Consider the following 20,823-nt stretch of genomic DNA (forward strand, 5'->3'; position numbering starts at 1 on the left):
TTTTTCTCTTTTCCTTCAGAAGAACCTACTTCTGTGGAAATAATGAAACAGAAAGAACCTTCCACTTAAAGTACTTAATTTCCATTTTAATGCAGTTGTCATTTACCCCATTCCTCCTCCCTTCTGTGCACTAGCTATAAAAGAGAGTTAATATGAATACATGCATGCACTCAAACCGAAGTATTTGTTCTGTGGTGCCCCTCTGTCATCCTGAAGAATACCAACTTTTAAAACCACCACTCTTTCAAACAGCAAAGAAACATACCCTGCTTCTGCACAGATCTTAGCAATTGCAACAACAGCTTTTTCTCAGCCAATTTCTTTCTAAGTATGCCTCCTGAAATGAAAAGCCTGAAAAAGTTCTGGCCTGTCTTATGCTGTACTAAAGTCTAACAGCGTGCTAAAATTCCAGTCAGGGTGGAATGCAAGCACAGAGCCTCTAGATGAAAAAGAGCCACAAAAATTGAAGTTTGAAGTTTCGGGTTTTTTTTAAATATTTGGAAAAAAAAAAAAAAGGCATTTCTGCAGTATGCTATAATTTCAATGCTGCAATAAATCTTGAACACGATAAAACCCACAACATTCTTTACACAGACTGCCTCCCTTACAACATGCTGTCAGCAATTCTCTTCCCAATTTTCTCAAACAACAAGCACACAAAGATGGAAGTGAGAAAGGTAATAGCAAATTAAGAAAACAGAGTGTCTAAAGAGGTATTCTGCAAATGCGTTGGCTTGGATGCTGTCTAGCTAAAATCTGGGATTCCTGTTGGCAGCTTTTAGCAATGATGTACATTTCTAGTATTCTGTTGCAGGATGCAGCATGTCTCTGCAGTAAGAGGCTGGCAGAGACACAAATAGCAGTACTTCCTTAGCTTTATTTGTAATCACTGCTGATTCTATGTCAAGTTCCATACTTCCCTCAAAAGAAAAAAACCCACATAATATAGAAACATGAGTTTTATAAGCATATGTACTGAGAAACAGAGAGACAATATTTAAAGAAAGGGACAGACAAAAAAGCCTACAGCCTATGAATTATAAGGAAGAAAGTCCGAGAAACAGAATTATGGGAATATTAAGAAAAAGAAGTTATTCACTGGAAAAGATACAGGATGGTAATAAACCTGAAGGTTCATCAAAATGAACCTCTACTTTGTTTAATTTCCAGAATTACATCTCCCTTAATCTGCTTCCACCTTTATAGTAGCATGGGTCATTCAAGTCCATTTGGTATGGATTATATAAAGACAGACAAAGAGCTCAATTCACCAGACTTGTGATATCTGTACTGTCAGCCAAATAGGGCTATTCTTCTCTCAAAACAAGGACTCTTCATCATTCCTTTTGTTAAGGCATTGTAAAACAAGTTTACTTTCCAGCAAACTTCAGGACAGATGAGATCCTCAGCACCTTGCAGACAAGGAATATACTTTGAAAATGATTGCAGACTCTTAGACGGGAATACAGCTGGTCTATTTCAGCCTGACAAATAACACTACAATTAAGATTTCAAAATAACTCTATCAACCCATTTTATCTCCTCTACTTTCCCAAAAGACCACAAACTCACTTTTTGTCACACTTCAAAAGGATGATCTTTCCCTTTATAGCAAAACCATTTTGTAACTCTCCACTGGTGATGTCTCTCATGTTCTTCTGAAGCACGCAATACAAAGCACTTACAGGGCATACAATGATCCAAAAAAGGAAGATATGTTTGATTTCCTTTTATTAGGTGAAATCAAAACCACTCATCTTTTTCAGAACTGGATAGCTACAAAAAAGACAAGTCTAGAAGCAAATTTCTCAAAAGCAGACTAAGCCACAAAAATTGAAGTTTGATGTTTGGGGTTTTTTTAAATGTTTGCAAAAGAAGTAATGAGGTCATGAAAACCCTGGGCACATATAGGACTAGAGTAAGATGGCTCAAATTCTACTTAAGTCCACATAGCCAGAATTTTCTACCATCTCATTATTTTTGAACCTTCAAATGTATTTAGCCAGTTAGGCACTTAGGTAGAATTCAGACCACTCAAATCTCAACAAGGTGGTCTGCATTACCTTCCATCCAGACACAAACATTTCTGCTGCATAGCCAAACTTTATTCACCATTACTGCTTCCAAGCTTTCCCCTTCACACTGTGCATTCAATGGACCTGTGCAGACCTGCAGTGGCATGGGTTGGCCACTGCCTGGGCAAGTTTGAGATTCTACACTCAGTGTAGCATACCTGCCATCTCTGAAGGCTTTCACAAGGCCAAATTCCAGCTTGCTTACAAAACAACCATATAGAATGAGAGACAAAGTACTTAATGTAAGCTCTTAAACTAGCTATATATATATTTATATATTTGCTTGGCAAAAAAAATGGACAAAGACTTTAAAAATTACAATGATCAATGCAGAGGAAGTAGGAAAATAATTTATGCTTAGTGAAAGATATTCCCAGAAAAACCTACAGTACAAGCAAGGCAAAGGACCCAGAAGGAACAGACCCTCAGCTGCTTCTTACTACCCTGCTGTGCACTGAACATTTAATGGATTGTAAAGGTATAACAGAATTTTAGCCATCTGCAGAAAGTTTTCTGTGGAAAGTACACCTATTCAGTATGCCTGCAAGTAGCAGAAACTAGTCAGTTCCAAAACAGCCAAGCAGGTAGGACAGATTTGCTATGGAATGCTGCTCTCAAGTCAAGATGCCACACCACAATGACTTCCATTCACACTATGCGACTAAAATAGTGGGCTCACATGGTGACTTGCCTGCCACATGAAAAGCGATGGAATTCAAGACACATCTAGACAGCATCGTACTGAATACTGAGGAAAAGCAAGTCATTGCAGTTTGTGCACAGATGAGATAATAAAATAAAAATTTGACTTATAAGTAAGAAACTAGAAGTGACACAATTGCATTCTCTGAAGTGTAGTCAGCATCACATTTGACACCAGGCAGAATCTCAGTGTGCAGTGAAAAATTTGGTACATGAATGACAGGTCTGGCTTATTAGAAATAAGGGAAAAGTTCTTGCAATGACACAGCTGATGCAAAGAGGAGTGAAAATCGAAATAAAATCCAATAAAGCCAATAAATCCCAAACCAGAATGCTCGCTGTTAGGAAAAAAACAACAACCAAGGGCAACTCCAACACAGGGCTAAAACTTCAATGAGTATTTTTAAGAAGGCTAATGCACAAAATGTGTAACTTAGGGAGAAAAAACCCATGACCATTAAACTGTATTTCTTCAGGGGAAAAAAAAAAGGTGTATTACATAGCTAGAACTAAAGTAAAGCATTGGAAACTTAGAATCATAGAATCATTTAGGTTGGAAAAGACCTTTAAGATCATCGAGTCAACAATGCCCACTAAACCAGGTCCTGAAGTGCCTTGTCTACGCACTTTTTGAATACCTCCAGGGATGGCGACCCAACCACTTCCCTGGGCAGCCTGTTCCAATGCCTGACAACCCTTTCAGTAAAGAAATTTTTCCTAATATCCAATCTGAACCTCCCCTGGTGCAACTTGAGGCCATCTCCTCTCGTCCTATCTCCAGCTACCTGACAGAAGAGACCAGCACCCACCTTGCTACAACCTCCTTTCAGGTAGCTGTAGAGAGCGATAAGGTCTCCCCTCAGCCTCATTTTCTCCAGACTAAACAACCCCCATTCCCTCAGCCACTCCTCGTAAGACCTGTGCTCCAGGCCCCTCACCAACTCAGTTGTCCTTCTCTGGACATGCACCAGCACCTCAATGTCTTCCCTGTAGTGAGGGGCCCAAAACTGAACACAGTACTCAAGGTGTGACCTCACCGATGCTGAGTACAGGGGAACAATTACTTCCCTGCTCCTGCTGGCGACACGATTTCTGATACAGGCCAGGATGCCATTGGCCTTCCTGGCCACCTGGGCACACTGCTGGCTCATATTCAGCCGGCTGTCAACCAGCACCCCCAGGTCTTTCTCCACCGGGCAGCTTTCCAGCCACTCTTCCCCAAGCCTGTAGCGCTGCATGGGGTTGCTGTGATCAAGTGCAGGACCCGGCACTTGGCCTTGTTGAACCTCATACAATTGGCCTCGACCCATCGATCCAGCCTGTCCAGATCCCTCTGTAATGCCTTCTTACCCTCAAGCAGATCAACCCTCCCTCCCAACTTGGTGTCATCCGCAAACTTACTGAGGGTGCACTCAATCCCCTCATCCAGATCATTAATAAAGATATTAAACAGAACCAGCCCCAAAACAGAACCCTGGGGAACACCACTTGTGACCAGCCGCCAACTGGATTTAATTCCATTCACCACAACCCTCTGGGCTTGTCCATCCAGCCATTTTTTTACCCAGCAAAGAGTACACTTGTCTAAGCCATGAGCCGCCAGCTTCTCAAGATTGACTGAACTCTAGCTATTTTTGCCGTTAACTGTTTGAGCCAGCCACTTCCATAAAAACGATTATTCTCAGTAATTAAAATATTTTAAATACCTCAGCAAAGCAGTGGATCAAGAAAAAAAACCAAAACCAGTCTTTAACAAAACAGTAGAACGCCTTGCTTTTTTAAAAATTCTGAATTTCCCAAATGGAACAATTAATCTGTACAGTTCTTAGTACAGTTCTGAGTGATTTTTAAGTCAAAGGACAAGAATTTCTTTTCCCATAGGCAATACTTTCTTATGTCTCTGAGAATACATGCACATGCCTACCTGTACATATACACAAGCACATAAGCACAACTGAATGTACATATAGAACACAGATGTCAACAAAAGAAAATGTAGCCTTATCAAGGTTTAGAGGTTCACCCAGACCTCATTCGACAGAGTTCTCCAGAGACCTTCTGTTTGTTGGTTTATTTAAGGCCAATCTCTGATGGCGTCTGCTCTCTTTTCTCATGTTTCCGGGTCAACATCAGGTCGGGCAGGCCGCTGCCAAAGGACGAGGAGAACGTGCGCCTCGTCTGCCCCTCCCAGGCTGGCGGCTTCGGCACCAGCCGGCCTCGCTGCCCCTCAGGAAGCCCAGCTGAGGGGCAGCCCGGCACCGCCACGCCCGCGGCCCGCCCGCGCTCCCGGAGCGGCGGTGGTTCCGAGCGCCACCCCGCCGGCCGAGCGCCCGCTGCTCTCGGACGCTCCCGAGCCAGGTAGTTACCAGAGGACGCTCAGAGGCGCCGGGCACCAGCAGCAGCTGGCCGTGAGGCTGCCCGGCGCACCTGAGAAGGGCATCGGGACGCTCTCCCACCGCGGCGCCCCCACGCTCCCGTCGGTTTCGGCACTGCCCTGCTGACGCGGACCAGGCGAGCGCGCGGCGGCTGGGGGTGCGCTGCGACTCTCCCGCCCCCTCGCCCCCTCCGCTGCAGCACGGCACGTCGGCAGCCCGGGGGCCGCCGGCAGCGGACCAGGGCGCAGGCCGCGGAGCCCCGGCCCGCGCCGTTCGCCGGGTCCTAGAGCCCGCGGGTCCACGGCGCCGGCGGCGGGGAGGGCGCGGCATTGTCTGTGAGGCAGCCCGAGGGAGCGAAGCGAAGCTCCGGTTCTGTCATTGTCCTGGCCGGGGTCAGTTTCCCATTAGCTCAGTCCCTTTGGTCTGGAGATTTTGGAGGCCGTGGGTTTTATCCTGTCTTGGCTGGACACTGCTTTCTGGGCGGTCTGAAGGTCTGACCGCAAATACCGGATGCTGTGGCAGTATGTGCCAGCGTTCGCTATGGGGGAGGGACTAGGGGCTCCGCTTAGTGCAGAAGCATAAATGGAGTAGGGGTGACAGAGGGCTGGGGAAGTGGCACTGGGTGGGCAGTCTTCCTAGCTCTCGTATGGATGAGAGGCACACTTCTGGTGACAGTGCATTAAACGGGTAGCACTCGGGCACAGTGACGGATGGTCCCCTGGCTCTCCTTCTCCTGGTTGTGGCAAGAGAGGGTGGGCAGGTGAGAGATGACTGCTGCTTCCTCCTTTCTGTGTTGGGTGTGTGCATTTTCATGCCAAGTCAGAGAAACATTTCGAGCATTGCAGTCTCAGTCTGTGCTGCAATTTCTCTGAGTACCACCATCTACTGGAGGCTGGAGTTAGCTGGGTACCTAAGCGAGCCTGATGGTCCTTGAGGGCTATGTGACATCCCGGTAATGAAATGGAGCTGGAGGAGGTGACCAAAACAGTGTAGAGTAAATCTTAATTGTGAGAACAATGACAAGCCTCAGAGTAGGGGATGGTTCTGGGAGGGCTGTGCAGTTGCCTGGCCGCTCGGTAACTGTTCTTGCCTTTTGCAGGTGCTGACATATAGCCTGGCAGTTGAAGGACTGTCACAGTTGGGAGCTCTGTAGAGAGAGATCTGCGGCCAGCCACAGAGGACAAGCTCAGACTTGCATCCTTGGCACAGCTAAGTCCTGCGGCTATGTTGCACGTGAGGGAGGCTGGACGGGTGGAAGGTGGTTGTGTCCTAGTTGGGGATGGGGAAGACTGTGTGACAGTCTGCGTGCTGCTGGGTGGAAGGAGCTGGAGGGGGCAGGGTTTGAGACTGAAGCTGAGTGTGGGTACTGAGCAGGACCCAGATTTGCTGAGCAGTGGCAATTTGAGTGATGTGTCAAGTGGTTAAGTAGCTTGAACTACAAATGTTCAGAATGTGGGTAACAGGCTAAAAAAAAATACTATTTTACATCATAAATATTTCCCCAGCTGCAGTATTTTACCTTTGTTCTGTGAGGCATTTCTGGTTAGTCTTTAGGGTGGGATTTACTGGCCAGAGGCAACTGTTTTAGAAGTGCTGTTAGTGACTGCAGGAGGAATATTACTAGTTGTCACAAATGCTTCTCTCTTAGCAGGTTCTGCTTTCCTTAAGAAAAGGCTAGTTGCTTGTAATAAACGTCACTGGCTCTGGGTGTTTGCCTGTGGAGCTGAGAGTACCCCAAAAAATTATGTTAATTGTCCCTAATGTGGATGAATTAGTGCTTACAGTGTTGCAGGTAGGTTCAGTGGAAGTACATTCTCATGTGGGTCTGCTGGCTCTCCTGCAGGGAAACTTTTAAAGCTGTGGGCAAAAATTCCTCAGGTTCTCTTTGCTGTTTTCCTGCTCATACGTGCTTTGGCATTTCTTACTTAAAACTGAGGATTCAGAGTCTTTCACTTATGGTTTATTTTTTAGAGTTTGTAGCTGAGGGTTGCTTACTCAGGGGTTGTAGTTTACTTTGTGAGCGTCAGTATTTGTCGGGGTTTAGAGTTTACTCATTTACTGATCAGGCATGAGGATTTAAAATCTATCATTATCCATAAACTTCAAATCCGCAACAAATATTTTGGTTCCAAGATTTGAAGTTTATAACTTAGATTCAGGATTGATGACTTACAAAAATGGAACTGTCTAAATCCTAAAATAATAAACACTAGGCTGTGAACTCTTCTGTGAGGTTTGTAATCTTCTCCTGTGCCAACCAGGGTTCAGCTCTGTGCTCTCATCCAGGGTCTGGATTTGATACGCTGCAGTCACCTCACACAAAATTGGACTGCTGAGGTAATGAGCGAGCTGAGAGCTGTGAAAATGTCTTGTGGGGTTTTATTCTAGAGGTAGGGCAGAGTACAGACAGGTGAAATCAGGGCTTTTCCTCTCAAATACCAGAGCTGAATCCTATCCCTGAAGGAAAAAGGGGGTGGGTTTGACAGTTACTTAAGTTTCTTGCCTTGTCAAGGGCAGGAGCAGGATGCGATCCTTCCCTACTGGACTGATGAACAGTGGTCTGGCAATGGCTCCTCAGGTGTCACAGGGGAAGGGGGAGCGTGCTGGCACTGAGCTGTGTGATACACTCACTCCCGGGTGTCATTTATGTGCATTCATTAATCAATGATTGCTTTATTCTTTCAACTCTTGTCCATATGACAGAGCTGCTACAGAAGCGACCCGGTAGACATACTGACAAAGAAAGATATCTCCCCGAGATGTCTCTGATAAGCTGAGCCAAAACCCTCTTGATGGGGTGTAGTCAGCAGGACAAAAATACTTTGATGTGTGTTGGACAAAGAAACTGTGATAACGAGCTGCCCTTCCAGGAAAACAGGATTTGGCAACAATTACACTAGGAACCAATGTCCTACACCCACTTATGTATCCACACCAAAAAGGTATAAAAAATAACTCACTACCTACCCAAAATGAGCTTCTCTGCCAGAGCTTCCTTGCATGAGATCATCTGGACAAACTGGACCCTTGCCAGGGACACGTGGCTGGCTCCAGACTCCGCGATGCAGATTGTCTTTGAAGTGAGGCTTTTCCGTCATCGATTAGCCTCACTCCTGGAAGCTGTTTTGCAAGTGTCATACCGGTAAAATCTCACATAACATATTTATAGGCGTGCACACAGGTAAAGGTTTATAAACATATGCTTGCTTCACTAGTTGGAGTTCTGTAATATCTTGTAATATACATATATTTGCTTTACTCTTGTAATACATATACTTGCTTTCCTAGTGGTAATTTTGTAGTGACTTGTAATGTGTGTATATATACACACTATATATACTACTTTATATATTTGTTTTTAATAATAGTAATTTTGTAGTAATTTGTAATAAAGAAATTCTCAGAAACCCAGACCTCCACGTCCTTGTATATTGTGGAATTCTGAGAACTCCACAGTCATGATCTTTACATGCCTGCGGGTCAGGTAACCCTCATGGGTCATGACTGTGACCACTATACCGTGTCCCTTTCTGTTCAGCAAAAAGTGCCTCAACACAGTGCTCCAGGGAGGAGGTTATACATCGTGTCTGAGAGGCTAGGGACTGCTCCCAAGGGCTCTTGGACCTCTTTAAGGTTCCTCAATGTTCCAGGATAACCCCAGTGCTGTTCACAGGGCTGCAGGTGATTTTTCTCACAGTGCCATCGACGCTCAGCTATTAGAAATGGCTTGCATCATCCTGGAGGCAGCTGGGGCTCCTCAGTGCTGTGTGAGGGCCTGAGGCTGCCCCTGGATTTGCTATTAGTATCCTGAGATGTTCCTGGTGTGTGTGCTGGCAGGGGTGGCAGATGGAGTTTCCGTGATGATAGCTGACCTCCCATTGGCCCTGCTGAGGCCCACTACATGCATTAGGAGCACTTTGGTGCATACTGAGGCCCTCCATTTGCTGTCTCCCACTCCCAGAGTCATCTATTTGGCCCACTACTGCATGCATTTTTTTTTTTTCCCTCTTTTGTTGCACTGCTAGGGTCTCCATTTGTTCTCTTGTCCACTTACTACTTCCTCTCATTTGCGTACTCTAGGGTGCTCTCTTTAGCTTTCAGCAAGCTGTTCTTGGCAGCTGGCACCCACCTCTGCTGCCCCGTCAGGCCCATTTTTCCAATGGAGATAGTGGTGATGGCCCCCGTGTTCCTGATGGGCTGCAGCTGTGAATCAAGGTGCTGGTGGGCCAGGCTGCAGCTGGGGGCAGACGAGTGTGTGCTGTGTTGCCCGTGGAGGGCAGTTGCATGTCAGGGAGTCACTGAATATCACCAGTTGGCACCAAAACTATGGCTGCAACTGCAGAGTAGGTGAAGCATGGGTGGTTGTTTCATGCTTGGGCTGCGGGTCCTGTGATAGAAACAGTGGGGGGCCCAGCAGGCAAGGGGCAAAGGGAGAAATGGCCTGGGGCAGTGCAGGAGGCAGCAGTACTGGGGCTGCAGGTGGCAGGGAGGGTGCACGGTGGCAATGAGGGTCTGCAATCATAGTGAGGCCACGCTGAAGCTGTGCGAAGCTGCTGGGGTGCTGGGGCTGTACCAGAGGCAGCCAGTGGGGAGCTTACTGAGGAGTTAGAGTAGTCCTGGCTGAGTTAGACATGGGGTCAGGTCAGCGCTGTGTCAAAGCAGAGGGTCAGGGAAGGAGGGGATTGGAGCAGTTCAGGGCTGTTCTGAAAGCACAGCACAGTGCCAGAGAGCAGTAGGTGTGTATGTGGTGGTGATGAAGCTCAGGCACTGTTGGGCCATGGGCCAGCGTTGGGCATCACAGAGCAACACTCTGTGTTCTATAGGGGCTTCCAGGTCTGGACACCAGAAGAAATGACCTCTGTGTAGGGTTACACCTCACACAGCAGTATGCACTGCAGCACACCAAGAGTTCTAGTCCTCCGGCACCAGGATTCCAGCCTGCCATATTGTTCTGTACTGGGCAGAGCTTCCAGTTGTCCATGTTGTTCTACACAGCACGCCAGGAGATGAAGTCTTTTGGCGCTAGAATTCCAGTCAGCCACTTTGTTCTGCGCAGCATGCCAGGTTATTGCCCCAGAACCTTCTGAATTATCAATTTTGATAACAACATTGCCATTGCATTTAATGAGCTAGTTTCTTGCGTAGTTGTCCTGGGTTCAGCTGGGATAGAGTTAATTTTTTACAGGAACCTGGAAGGTAGGGGGGGCATAGCCGGGGCAGCTGACCTGAAACTAGCCAAGGAGCTATTCCATACCATGTTACAGCATGCTCAGTATATAAATGGGGAGCGGGCCGGGGGGGTGCGCTCAACTTTCGGTGGGGGAAGTGGCGGAGCGTCGGGTTCCGGGTGGTGAGCAGTTGCACTGTGCATCACTCTTTTTGTATACTCTTTCATTAGTACCGTTGTTGTTGTTGTTGTAACTTTTTTTTGTGTGTTGTCCCAGTAAACTGCCTTTATCTCAACCCTCAAGGTTCCAGGTTTTTTTCCTTTTCTCTCCTCCGTCATCTTGCCGGAGGGGGGCGGGAGGAGTGAGCGAGCGGCTGTGTGGTCCTTTGTTACCGGCTGGGCTGAAACCACAACAATAGTTTAGAAGGACATCTATCACTTTCTATCTACACCCCAGAAAAATTAAGTTTAATTCCCGACCCAGTCACACTGCTGATGCAATAGGTGTAGCTGTAGTACAGGAGCAAGTAGTGTCATTTCCTGGGTTACTTTCTCTGTTCAGGGCATTGCTTGCTGTAAATTTAAGGCAGGTGAGAACAGTGCTGCTGCTCCTCCAGCTGACTTTATAACTTCTGGTGGTTTGCCCTTTCCCAGGTGATTGTGCTAAGGGTGGTGGGTGGAGGCTGGGGGTATTTGAGCCACAGCCTCTGCTGAGGGAGCTCATTGTGCTCCTGGGTTTCTCTGGTGTTGGTGCTCAGCTCTTGCTTGAGTCCTTTGCAGCTTTTGAGCTGGCTCAGCCCTTTGGGAAGAGCTGTCTGCCTGAGGTAAGAGCTTCAGGACCAGTCAAGGTTCAGCAGCCTGTGTGGTAGAAAGTAACACTTGTATGCAGCTTTTTTGTTTGTTTGTTTTCCTTTCTTTTTTTTCAGGTCAGTAATTTTGTTTTGAGTGTTCGGGGGTAGAAAGATGGTTTAGTAGTATGCATTGTTTAGTTTTGTTTTTTTTTTTAAATTCTTCATGCATTGTGTTTTCCTGGAATTCCCAACTTTATTGAAAAAGGAACCTTGTTTTTTTTCCACCAGTTCTGCTGTATGCTGTGTAAGTTGCTGATATCTCTCTTAACGGGACCGATGGTGACATTGTTTAGCAGGGGTTAGGGTGAGCGTCTTGTATGCATCTGTATATGGAGATTTAGTATTTCTGAAGAAAGCAGAAGGGCCGTGAAGCACAATGCCTTTCAGGGTCTGGGATGCCTCGTCGCCTTTCCTCATTGCCCACAGAATGCCCCGTTGTCCCTAGAATCTTTGCAGCTCGTAGCAGGCCCCTCGTAGATTACAAGCCTTGGGACTTGACTTTATTTTGTGGGCATGTAGCAGAGCTCAGGGTCTCTGTGAAACTGTAGGTTAGGAGGTGCCTCCAGAATTTGGGATGTGGCTCAGAAGAGCGGCTCCTGAGGAGTAGCCACTGAAGGGGGTTCAGGGGCGCGAATGGAGGGCAGGAGGCGTCAGGAAGCAGTGGGGTTCCTTTCCTGACGGTTGAGGAGAAGAAAAGGGGTTTCTAAAGTTTTGGGACTGCTGGGGAAAGGGAGGAGGGTTCACCAGCCCTTCTCAGATGAGTTTTGCAGTTGGATTTGGATGTCATAGCATCGTAGAGTGGTTTGGGTTGGAAGGGACCATAAAGATCCTCTAGTTCCTACCCCACCCCTGCAATGGGTAGGGACGCCTTCCGCGAGACCAGGTTGCTCAAAGCCCCATCTGACCTGGCCTTGAATGCTTCCAGGGAGGGAGCATCCGCAGTTTCTCTGGGCAACCCGTTCCAGTGCCTCGCCACCCCTAGTGAGAAACGTCTTCCTAATACCTAAACTAAATGTACCCTCCTTAGGACTGAAGTCGCTACCGCCTTGTCCTATTGCTGTACACCCTTGTAAAAAGTCCCTCTGCAGGTTTCTTATAGGCACCCTTTACGTACCGTGAAGTCTGCTCTAAGGTCTCCTGCAAAGCTGCATGCCGGTGAGCGGTCCGAGAAGGTGAGGCGGTCGTCGGCCGGGTCGGTGTTGAATAGCGAAGTATTATGGGGCTGCTCGGTTAAGCGTTTACCTTCTGTTTTGGAGGCGCTGTGCGGGCTATCTTTGAATTGGGTGAGCGTTTGAGGTGAGCTGTGGATTAGTGAGGAGGAGCGTGGGGCCGATGACTTCTCATGAGTGCCATGCTAACTCGGTGTCTCTTGGTACCTTAGGTACCACGAGTGACGACGGCTGCAGGGTCTGACTCTGGAATGAGCGGGGAAGCGAACGCGGTGGCACTTGTGAGGAGGGGGGAGTTGGGGAAGTAGTTGGCGTTGGCCAGTGGGATGCTTACTGCCTTTTCTGATTTGGTTTTTTTTTGTTTGTTTGTTTGTTTGTTTGTTTTCATTGCAGATGTTGAAGAGCAATGTGTCCCCTTGAGGAACATCCCAGTTAGCCCGTGTGGTTTTGTGGAGGGTGGGTTCGGACCCTCGGCCCTCTGAAAGCTAAGCTGAGGGACCCGGGCTGGGGAGAGGCTGGGAGGAAGGGACACAGCTGGGAATTGCCGGGAGGGGTTTTAAAGTTAGCGCAGGAGAGAGGGCTGCCCCAAAGCAGTCGCCTTTGCGCAGGCGAAGGGAGCAAGTTGCTTTTCAGCACGAGACCAGTGTGTGCCGGGCAGGGCAGTTCCAGCCCGTGTCCGCGGTGGCGTGTAGTCTGTCTTGTGCGCTTAGACCTTCCTCGGGTCTCGACGTCCTCGTTGCGCTTTGTGCCGGGGGAGCGTGGCATGCGCTTTAGGCGCCGTCCCTAGGGTCTCGAATGCTCTTACTCATCGGCCCGGTGCCAATCGGGTGCTTCTTTTCTTGCGCTCGGAGCTCTAAAGCATGGATCGGTCTCGGCGGGTTCCGGTCGGTCCTCTTTTGGCAGCGTTCTTCTGGGCTGCATTGGCAGCTCTGCTCTCTAGCCGTCCGTTTTCTCGGACTTGGACTTCTTCCCCGCATCCTGACATCCTTAGGTCTCAACGCCAGGCTTCTAGTGCATCTGTCGTCTGGGTTTTGACAGTGCCATCTTGTAACGGGCCATTCTGTTCGACTCCTCTTCTCTGGAGACTCTGCCGTAGAGCCTCCTGGCCTCATGGTTGTGGCTCCGTAGGTCGTCTTGCCCAACGACGCCTCCTGTCCGGGCGTCATTCTTCTTGCCGAGAGTTTTCTCTCTCTTTGAATCACCTCGTTGGTAGCGTTCCACATGGTGACGTTCTGCGCACGGGTGTGTTTGGCTTGGAGCTGCTCTGCCCGGGGATGTAGAGTCAGGGGTAGGTGGAACAGCGATAAGAGTCTACGGGTCAAACGTTGATGTGCCTAGACTGTTTAGGCAAGGGTTGTACAGTCATCTCGGCTCGACTAGCCATCGGCGGGCTGCGCGAACAGCAGTGCCGATAGTGTTTCACGGAGACGATTGGAGCTGTGCGGCAGGGGCTGTTGAGGGGCGGTGAAGAGGATTTGACTCTCTAAGGTGTTAGGTCTTGCACATGATGGGCTTAAATTTTGGCCCTGGTTTTTTTTTTTTTGTTGGTATATTTTTTTGGGTTTTTTTGTTTTTTTGTTTTTTTCTTTTTCTTTTTTTTTAAATGGCAGGCTGTAGCTGGACTCCAGATGGTCTTTGTAGATGGAATCAAGACCTCTGGAGTTGTGAAGCTCTTGCTCTGCATCCAGGTGACTCGTTCAATATGTTTGGTTTTGGTTTTTTTTCCAGATGCAGAGGGACAAGATGCGTGCCACAGAGCGACGAGGGAAGGCAGCAGGGCACTGTAAGGAGGTGGGTCCGTGAGTGGAGTCGGAAGGAAGATGTGGCCGGTGGCTCTATGAGACTGCTTTGCTTTGCTGTGTTTTGCAGTTTTCTTGCATTGTATTGGTCTGTATTTGCCTTTGTCTTGTGTTGTTTTGTTCTGTATTTGTACTGACTGTCACGTGAGACTGTCTCGCGTTGCATGGCCCTGCATTGTGTTTTGTAGTGCAGTGCTATGCCCTTGTATCGATTGCCACCAGAGACTGCCTTGCCTTCTATGGTTCTGTATTGGTTTTGTATTGTTTTGGTCTGTACTTGTATTGACTGTCATCTGAGAGTCTCTTGCATTGTCCCTGTTCTGTTTTGTGTGGTATGGCAGTGCTCCGAGTTGTTTTGTCTTGACCGAGATAAGAGTACTGCCTTGTACGGCATTATATTTGCATGTGAATTACATGGGTCTATGTTTGTCTGTGTGTGTTGTATGGCATTGTAGAGACAGCACAGAAGGTTTAATGACTTTGGGTTCTTTGCATGCAAGGAGTTGAGGGGATCGCAATTGGACTGTGAGCTAGCATAGAGTAAGGCAGTAACTGGGCAACGGTGTTCATATTGTTTATGCGGATGCTTTGTGGCAAGTCTGTAGAAATAGTCAAGGCCTTGAGGTCTGAGTAGCAGCGTGATGGGTCTCGGAGCGATCGGTAACTTTGGGACAGCTCTGTGTTTGCGATGCTCTGTTTTTTCAAGTGCCATGGAGGACACTGACTGTGAGGATGTGTTATTTTGGGAATAGGTGGGAAGCGGTGGAGGACTTCTCTCTCAAGGATGAAGTGTCTATTGAAAAGCTTTGTGTGTTGTATTTGCAGGTGATGACAGGGCACGAGGTGCTTGAAGGAACCTTGCGTTTAGGTGACACAGCTGCTACGGAGGTTGGACTGTGCCATGTGGCACCGTGAAAGCTAAGTATCGGGTTGAAAATGCACGGATGGTGGAGATGATGGTGCGTGTTGAAACATTGGTGTAACAGAAGGGCAGTTTGTGGGGAGGTTGGAAGGAGGTTGGGCTAGGGCCAGGGTTTTTGCAGGCAAGGTGATTTTTGAGGCCCCCAGTGCCACAGGCACGGGGTGATGGCCTCTCGAGGCCTGTGGGTGGTAGGATGGATGAGTTGAGAGTGAGGGCTGGCGTGCATGTGATCTGAATGAGTGGTGTGTTGTGAATGTGTCTAACCTTGTAGGGTTATGTGGTTTAGCCTTTTTGGTTTTTTCCTTTCAGGTTGGATGTAGACTTGAGATGTTTCTCAGGGAATTAGAAAAAAAAAACAAAACAACAACTTAGAATAAAAAAACCCAGCTGGGATATGGGTTGGTTTTTGGTGTGTCCTCCCCTGCCCTGTTCCCACCCCCCCCCCCCCCCCCAGTCCCAGCTGCTCCACGAGGCAATGTTCATTGCCAGTGTTTGGACTGGGGTCCGGCTCGGGCCTGGGTTTTCACAGGCAGGGTGACTTTTTTCAAGGCTCCCGGGAACAGCATTCCCATGGAGCGCTGCCCTGGAACGTGGTAATTGCCAGTCAGCACAGGGAAATACGTTGTTCGGTGGATGGTCTTTGGAAAACAGTTGAGGATTTTGCGGGCGAAGGGTGGGGGGAGTTGGACTAGATGGCCAGCATGGAGTAGGCCAGGGTTGTGAAGTGCGTGAGTGTAACTGTATTTTTCTGTGGTGGGTTTGTAAAATATTTGGGTGCTCTTTGTAGTTTGTGATGTAATGATACTTTTCAGTTTTTGTTTTTGTGCCGAGGCGTGGAAGTGGACAGTCTGTCAAGATGAGCGGAGCTCACTCGTTTTCTGCCCGGGAACGGGGATCGTGCAGGTAATGTCACCTCAGGGAGTAAAACTTCTGGATGTGCAGCGACGGATGTAACGGGAGCGAGGAATGTGGAAAAGACCGCTCCGTAGAGAATTGCAGGGACTAATAGTGGCATTTCTTCTGAAGGTAATGCTAAATTTTTGGAGTTAAAATGTATTTGTAAAAATAATGGTTAAAAGAGGAATAAAACTAATAGTGTCAAAAATTTGACCAGTGAGGCCATAAGTGTTTTCTATATATTGTAGAAAAAGTACATTGTAGAATTGGACTGTAACTACTGACCTAGCTGAACGTATGTGGAATCAGTAATAGACCAAATGAAGCAAGAAAATGAAAAAAAGACAGGTCATTAGGTCTCCTTGTGAGAATCACAGTAGTAATGGCAATCACCAAGGCAAGTGTAGAGCGAAGCATGCGCGTTTAGTGCCCATAGGTAAACTTAGCTGTTGAAGTAAGTGAAAGTGTCTGTTAGAATTGGGCATCCAAGGGAAAGTTGTAGATACCTCGAGGTAAATGTAGCTGCTGCTGGGTTAATAGAAAGGGGGTGCGTTCCTGGCCCTAGTAATTGCCCAACTTAGAAATTGGCTCCGTAGCTACATAACTGTGAAAGGGGCTCGGGCGCGGTGCGGCGCCGAAAGGGGCTCGGGCGCGGTGCGGCGCCGAAAGGGGCTCGGGCGCGGTGCGGCGCCGAAAGGGGCTCGGGCGCGGTGCGGCGCCGAAAGGGGCTCGGGCGCGGTGCGGCGCCGAAAGGGGCTCGGGCGCGGTGCGGCGCCGAAAGGGGCTCGGGCGCGGTGCGGCGCCGAAAGGGGCTCGGGCGCGGTGCGGCGCCGAAAGGGGCTCGGGCGCGGTGCGGCGCCGAAAGGGGCTCGGGCGCGGTGCGGCGCCGAAAGGGGCTCGGGCGCGGTGCGGCGCCGAAAGGGGCTCGGGCGCGGTGCGCCGCCGAAAGGGGCTCGGGCGCGGTGCGCCGCCGAAAGGGGCTCGGGCGCGGTGCGGCGCCGAAAGGGGCTCGGGCGCGGTGCGCCGCCGAAAGGGGCTCGGGCGCGGTGCGCCGCCGAAAGGGGCTCGGGCGCGGTGCGCCGCCGAAAGGGGCTCGGGCGCGGTGCGCCGCCGAAAGGGGCTCGGGCGCGGTGCGCCGCCGAAAGGGGCTCGGGCGCGGTGCGCCGCCGAAAGGGGCTCGGGCGCGGTGCGCCGCCGAAAGGGGCTCGGGCGCGGTGCGCCGCCGAAAGGGGCTCGGGCGCGGTGCGCCGCCGAAAGGGGCTCGGGCGCGGTGCGCCGCCGAAAGGGGCTCGGGCGCGGTGCGCCGCCGAAAGGGGCTCGGGCGCGGTGCGCCGCCGAAAGGGGCTCGGGCGCGGTGCGCCGCCGAAAGGGGCTCGGGCGCGGTGCGCCGCCGAAAGGGGCTCGGGCGCGGTGCGCCGCCGAAAGGGGCTCGGGCGCGGTGCGCCGCCGAAAGGGGCTCGGGCGCGGTGCGCCGCCGAAAGGGGCTCGGGCGCGGTGCGCCGCCGAAAGGGGCTCGGGCGCGGTGCGCCGCCGAAAGGGGCTCGGGCGCGGTGCGCCGACTTTGAAATTTGCTCGGGTTCTGTGTGCTGCCGAATTGGGCTCGGTCAATGTGTTACTTTTCTTAAAGAGGCTGAGGTACTGTGTAACTCTGAAATGGGCTTGATTACTGGATAATATGTGTATAATAGGTGGGGGGGGGTTTATTCTGTATCTCACTGTCCCCGTTGTCCTTCCTGTTCTTCTCTTTCTCTGACCCTTTGTGGTGCTCCCTACTCTTTTTATTCATGTCTTCTGTCTCTGTGCAGGGGTCCTAATCTCTCTCCCCCCCCCCCCCCCCCCGCCGTGTTTCTCACAGCCTCTCTCTATCTCTTGTCATTATTCTCATATGTCGCTCTCTCTTACTTCCTGTCCCATCGTATCATGTTGTATCTGTTCCTCCTGCTTTTTTCTCCATCTGTCCAGATCCCTGTCCCTTTTTTCTTCTATTGCTGGCCCTCTGCCCTGCTTCCTCTTGCTATCTTTCTTGTATTTCTCTCTGTTCCGTTCCCTCTTCCATCCTTTCTAACTGTATTCTCCTCTCCAGCTAGCTGTCCCTTCTCTTTTCTTTCTTCCTCCGTATCTCTCTCACAGCCTATCACAGTTGTTTTTTCCTACAGTGCTGTCCTGCTCTGTCCCTTTTTTCTCACTCTCATTCTGTCATGCTCCCTGTGTCTTTTTTTAACTCCTCCATCTCTGTCCTGCAGCCTATCACTATTTTTTTTCCTCTGCCATCCCTTTGTCCTTCTTCCAGTCTTTGTGTCTCTCTCCCTTTGTTCTCCCTCCCTTCCTTTTTTTCCTTTCTTGCTAGATCTCTGTTCTGCTCCCTAGAATAGAATCAAATCGCATTGAATCGAATCATGAAATTTGGAAAGGACTTCTAAGATCATGAAGTCCAACCATCAACCCACCACCACCACGCCCACTAAATCATGTCCCAAAGTGCCACATCTACGTGTGTTTTGAACACCTGCAGGGATGGTGACTCCATCACTACCCTGGGCAGCCTGTTCCAATGCCTGACAACCCTCTCAGTAAAGAATTTTTTTCTGATATCCAATCTAAACCTCCCCTGGCACAACTTCAGGCCATTTTCTCTCGTCCTATCTCTAGTTACTTGATAGAAGAGACCAGTACCCACCTCGCTACAATCTCCTTTCAGGTAGTTGTAGAGAGCGATAAGGTCTCCCCTCAGCCTCCTTTTCTCCAGACTAAACCACCCCAGCTCCCGCAGCCGTTCCTCATCAGACTTACGCTCCAGGCCCCTCACCAACTCGGTTGCCCTTCTCCGGACACGTTCCAGCAACTCAACGTCTTTCCCGTAGCGAGGGGCCCAAAACTGAACGCAGTACTCGAGGTGCGGCCTCGCCAGTGCCGAATACAGGGGAACGATTACCTCCCTGCTCCTGCCGGCCACACTATTTCTGATACAGGCCAGGATGCCGTTGGCCTTCCTGGCCACCTGGGCACACTGCTGGCTCATAGTCAGCCGGCTGTCAACCAGCACCCCCAGGTCTTTCTCCGCCGGGCAGCTTTCCAGCCACTCTTCCTCAACCCCATAGCGCTGCACGGCGTCGCCGTGACCGAAGCGCAGGACCCGGCACTCGGCCTCGTTGAACTTCATACAGTTGGCCTCGGCCCATCGATCCAGCCTGTCTAGATATCTGTGTAGAGCCTTCCTATCCTCAAGGAGATCGGCCCCGAGTCCCAACTTGGTGTCGTCTGCAAACTTGCCGAGGGGGCACTCGATCTCCTCGTCCAAATCGTCGATTAAGATGTTAAGCAGAACCGGGCCCAACACCGAGCCCTGGGGAACACCACTAGCAACCCGCCGCCGACCGGATTTAACCCCATTCACCGCAACCCTCTGGGCTTGTCCATCCAGCCAGTTTTTCACCCAGCAAAGAGTACACTTGTCTAAGCCAGGAGACGACAGCTTCTCAAGGAGTATGCCATGAGAGACAGTATCAAAGGCCTTGCTGAAGTCAAGGTAGGTAACATCCACAGCCTTTCCCTCATCCACCAGGTGGGTCACCCGGTCATAGAAGGAGATCAGGTTGGTCAAGCAGAACCCGCCTTTCGTAAACCCACGCTGACCGGGCCCAATCCCCTGCTTGTCCCGGACGTGCCACGTGAGCGCTCTCAAGACAAACCCTTCCATAATCTTCCCCGGTACCGAGGTCAGGCTGACAGGCCCGTAGTTCCCCGGATCCTCCCTCCGACCCTTCTCGTAAATGGGCGTCACGTTGGCAAGCCTCCAGTCCTCTGGGACCTTCCCCGTTGACCAGGATCGCCGATAGATGAGGGAGAGCAGCTTGGGAAGCACCTCTGCCAGTTCCCTCAGTACTCTTGGATGGATTCCATCTGGTCCCATAGATTTGTGAGCATCCAGATGGCGTAGTAGGTCACTAACTATTTCCTCCTGCATTAAGGGGGGGGGGGTATATTCTGCTGTTCATCCTCACCTTCCCGCTCAGGAGGCAGAGTACCCTGAGGATAACTGGTCTCCCTATTAAAGACTGAGGCAAAGAAGGCATTAAGTACCTCAGCCTTTTCCTCATCTCTGCTGGCAACGTTCCCTTCCGTATCCATTACAGGATAGATATTCTCCTTGGGATTCTTTTTACCATTAACGTATTTGTAAAAACATTTTTTGTCGTCTCTTACGACAGCGGACAGATTTAGTACTAGCAGAGCTTTTGTCTTTCTAATTTCCTTTCTCTATGACCTAACAAGATCCCTGTACTCCTCCCAAGTTGCCCGCCCTTTCTTCCAGAGATGATAAACTCTCCTTTTTTTCCTGACTCCTAGAAGAAGCTCCCTGTTCAGCCAGGCCCGTCGTTTTCCTCGGCGATTCGACTTGCGGCACGGGGGAATAGCCTGGTCCTGAGCTGTTAAGATTTCCTTCTTAAAGAACGTCCGTCCCTCCTGGACCCCTTTGCCCTTCAGGACCATCTCCCAAGGGATTCTCTCAACCAGTGCTTCAAAGAGGCCAAAGTTTGCCCTCCGGAAGTCCAGAGCGGTGGTTTTGCTAACCCCCTTCCTTGCCTCACCAAGAATTGAGAATTCTATCATTTCACGGTCGCTAAGCCCAAGACGTAGCACTCTGGTCACGGGAGTCATCCCACCGTGTTTCCGTGATGGCGACTAAGTCATATCTATCCTGCTGCACGATGGCTTCCAGCTCCTCCTGTTTATCGCCCACGCTGCGTGTGTCGGCATCGATGCATTTGAGCTGGCCTGTCGAATCCACCCCTAACGTCGGCACGCTGCCCCCAGGCTCGTCTCTGGTGCACCTAGTCTTATCCCTTACCCCCTTCAAACCTAGTT

General features: G+C 49.9%; 1 protein-coding gene across 5 annotated transcripts in view; it reads right to left on the bottom strand.

Moving 5' to 3' along the window:
- Positions 1-5,678, bottom strand: part of GARNL3 (GTPase activating Rap/RanGAP domain like 3) — a 54,768-nt gene extending 49,090 nt beyond the window's left edge. For 2 of the 5 annotated variants that reach the window (XM_069771495.1, XM_069771494.1), the window contains exon 1: positions 5,205-5,678. In XM_069771495.1, coding sequence (XP_069627596.1) covers positions 5,205-5,482 — 278 coding nt within the window. In that variant the 5' untranslated portion in view covers positions 5,483-5,678. Of the gene's footprint in view, positions 1-4,806; positions 4,993-5,143 lie in introns of those variants that run through there. The other 3 variants (XM_069771503.1, XM_069771496.1, XM_069771499.1) reach the window with 2 other exon arrangements.
- Between the last annotated feature and the right edge of the window lie 15,145 nt (positions 5,679-20,823).

This window comes from Haliaeetus albicilla, chromosome 26 (genome assembly GCF_947461875.1).
Source record: "Haliaeetus albicilla chromosome 26, bHalAlb1.1, whole genome shotgun sequence".
NCBI lineage: Eukaryota > Metazoa > Chordata > Aves > Accipitriformes > Accipitridae > Haliaeetus > Haliaeetus albicilla.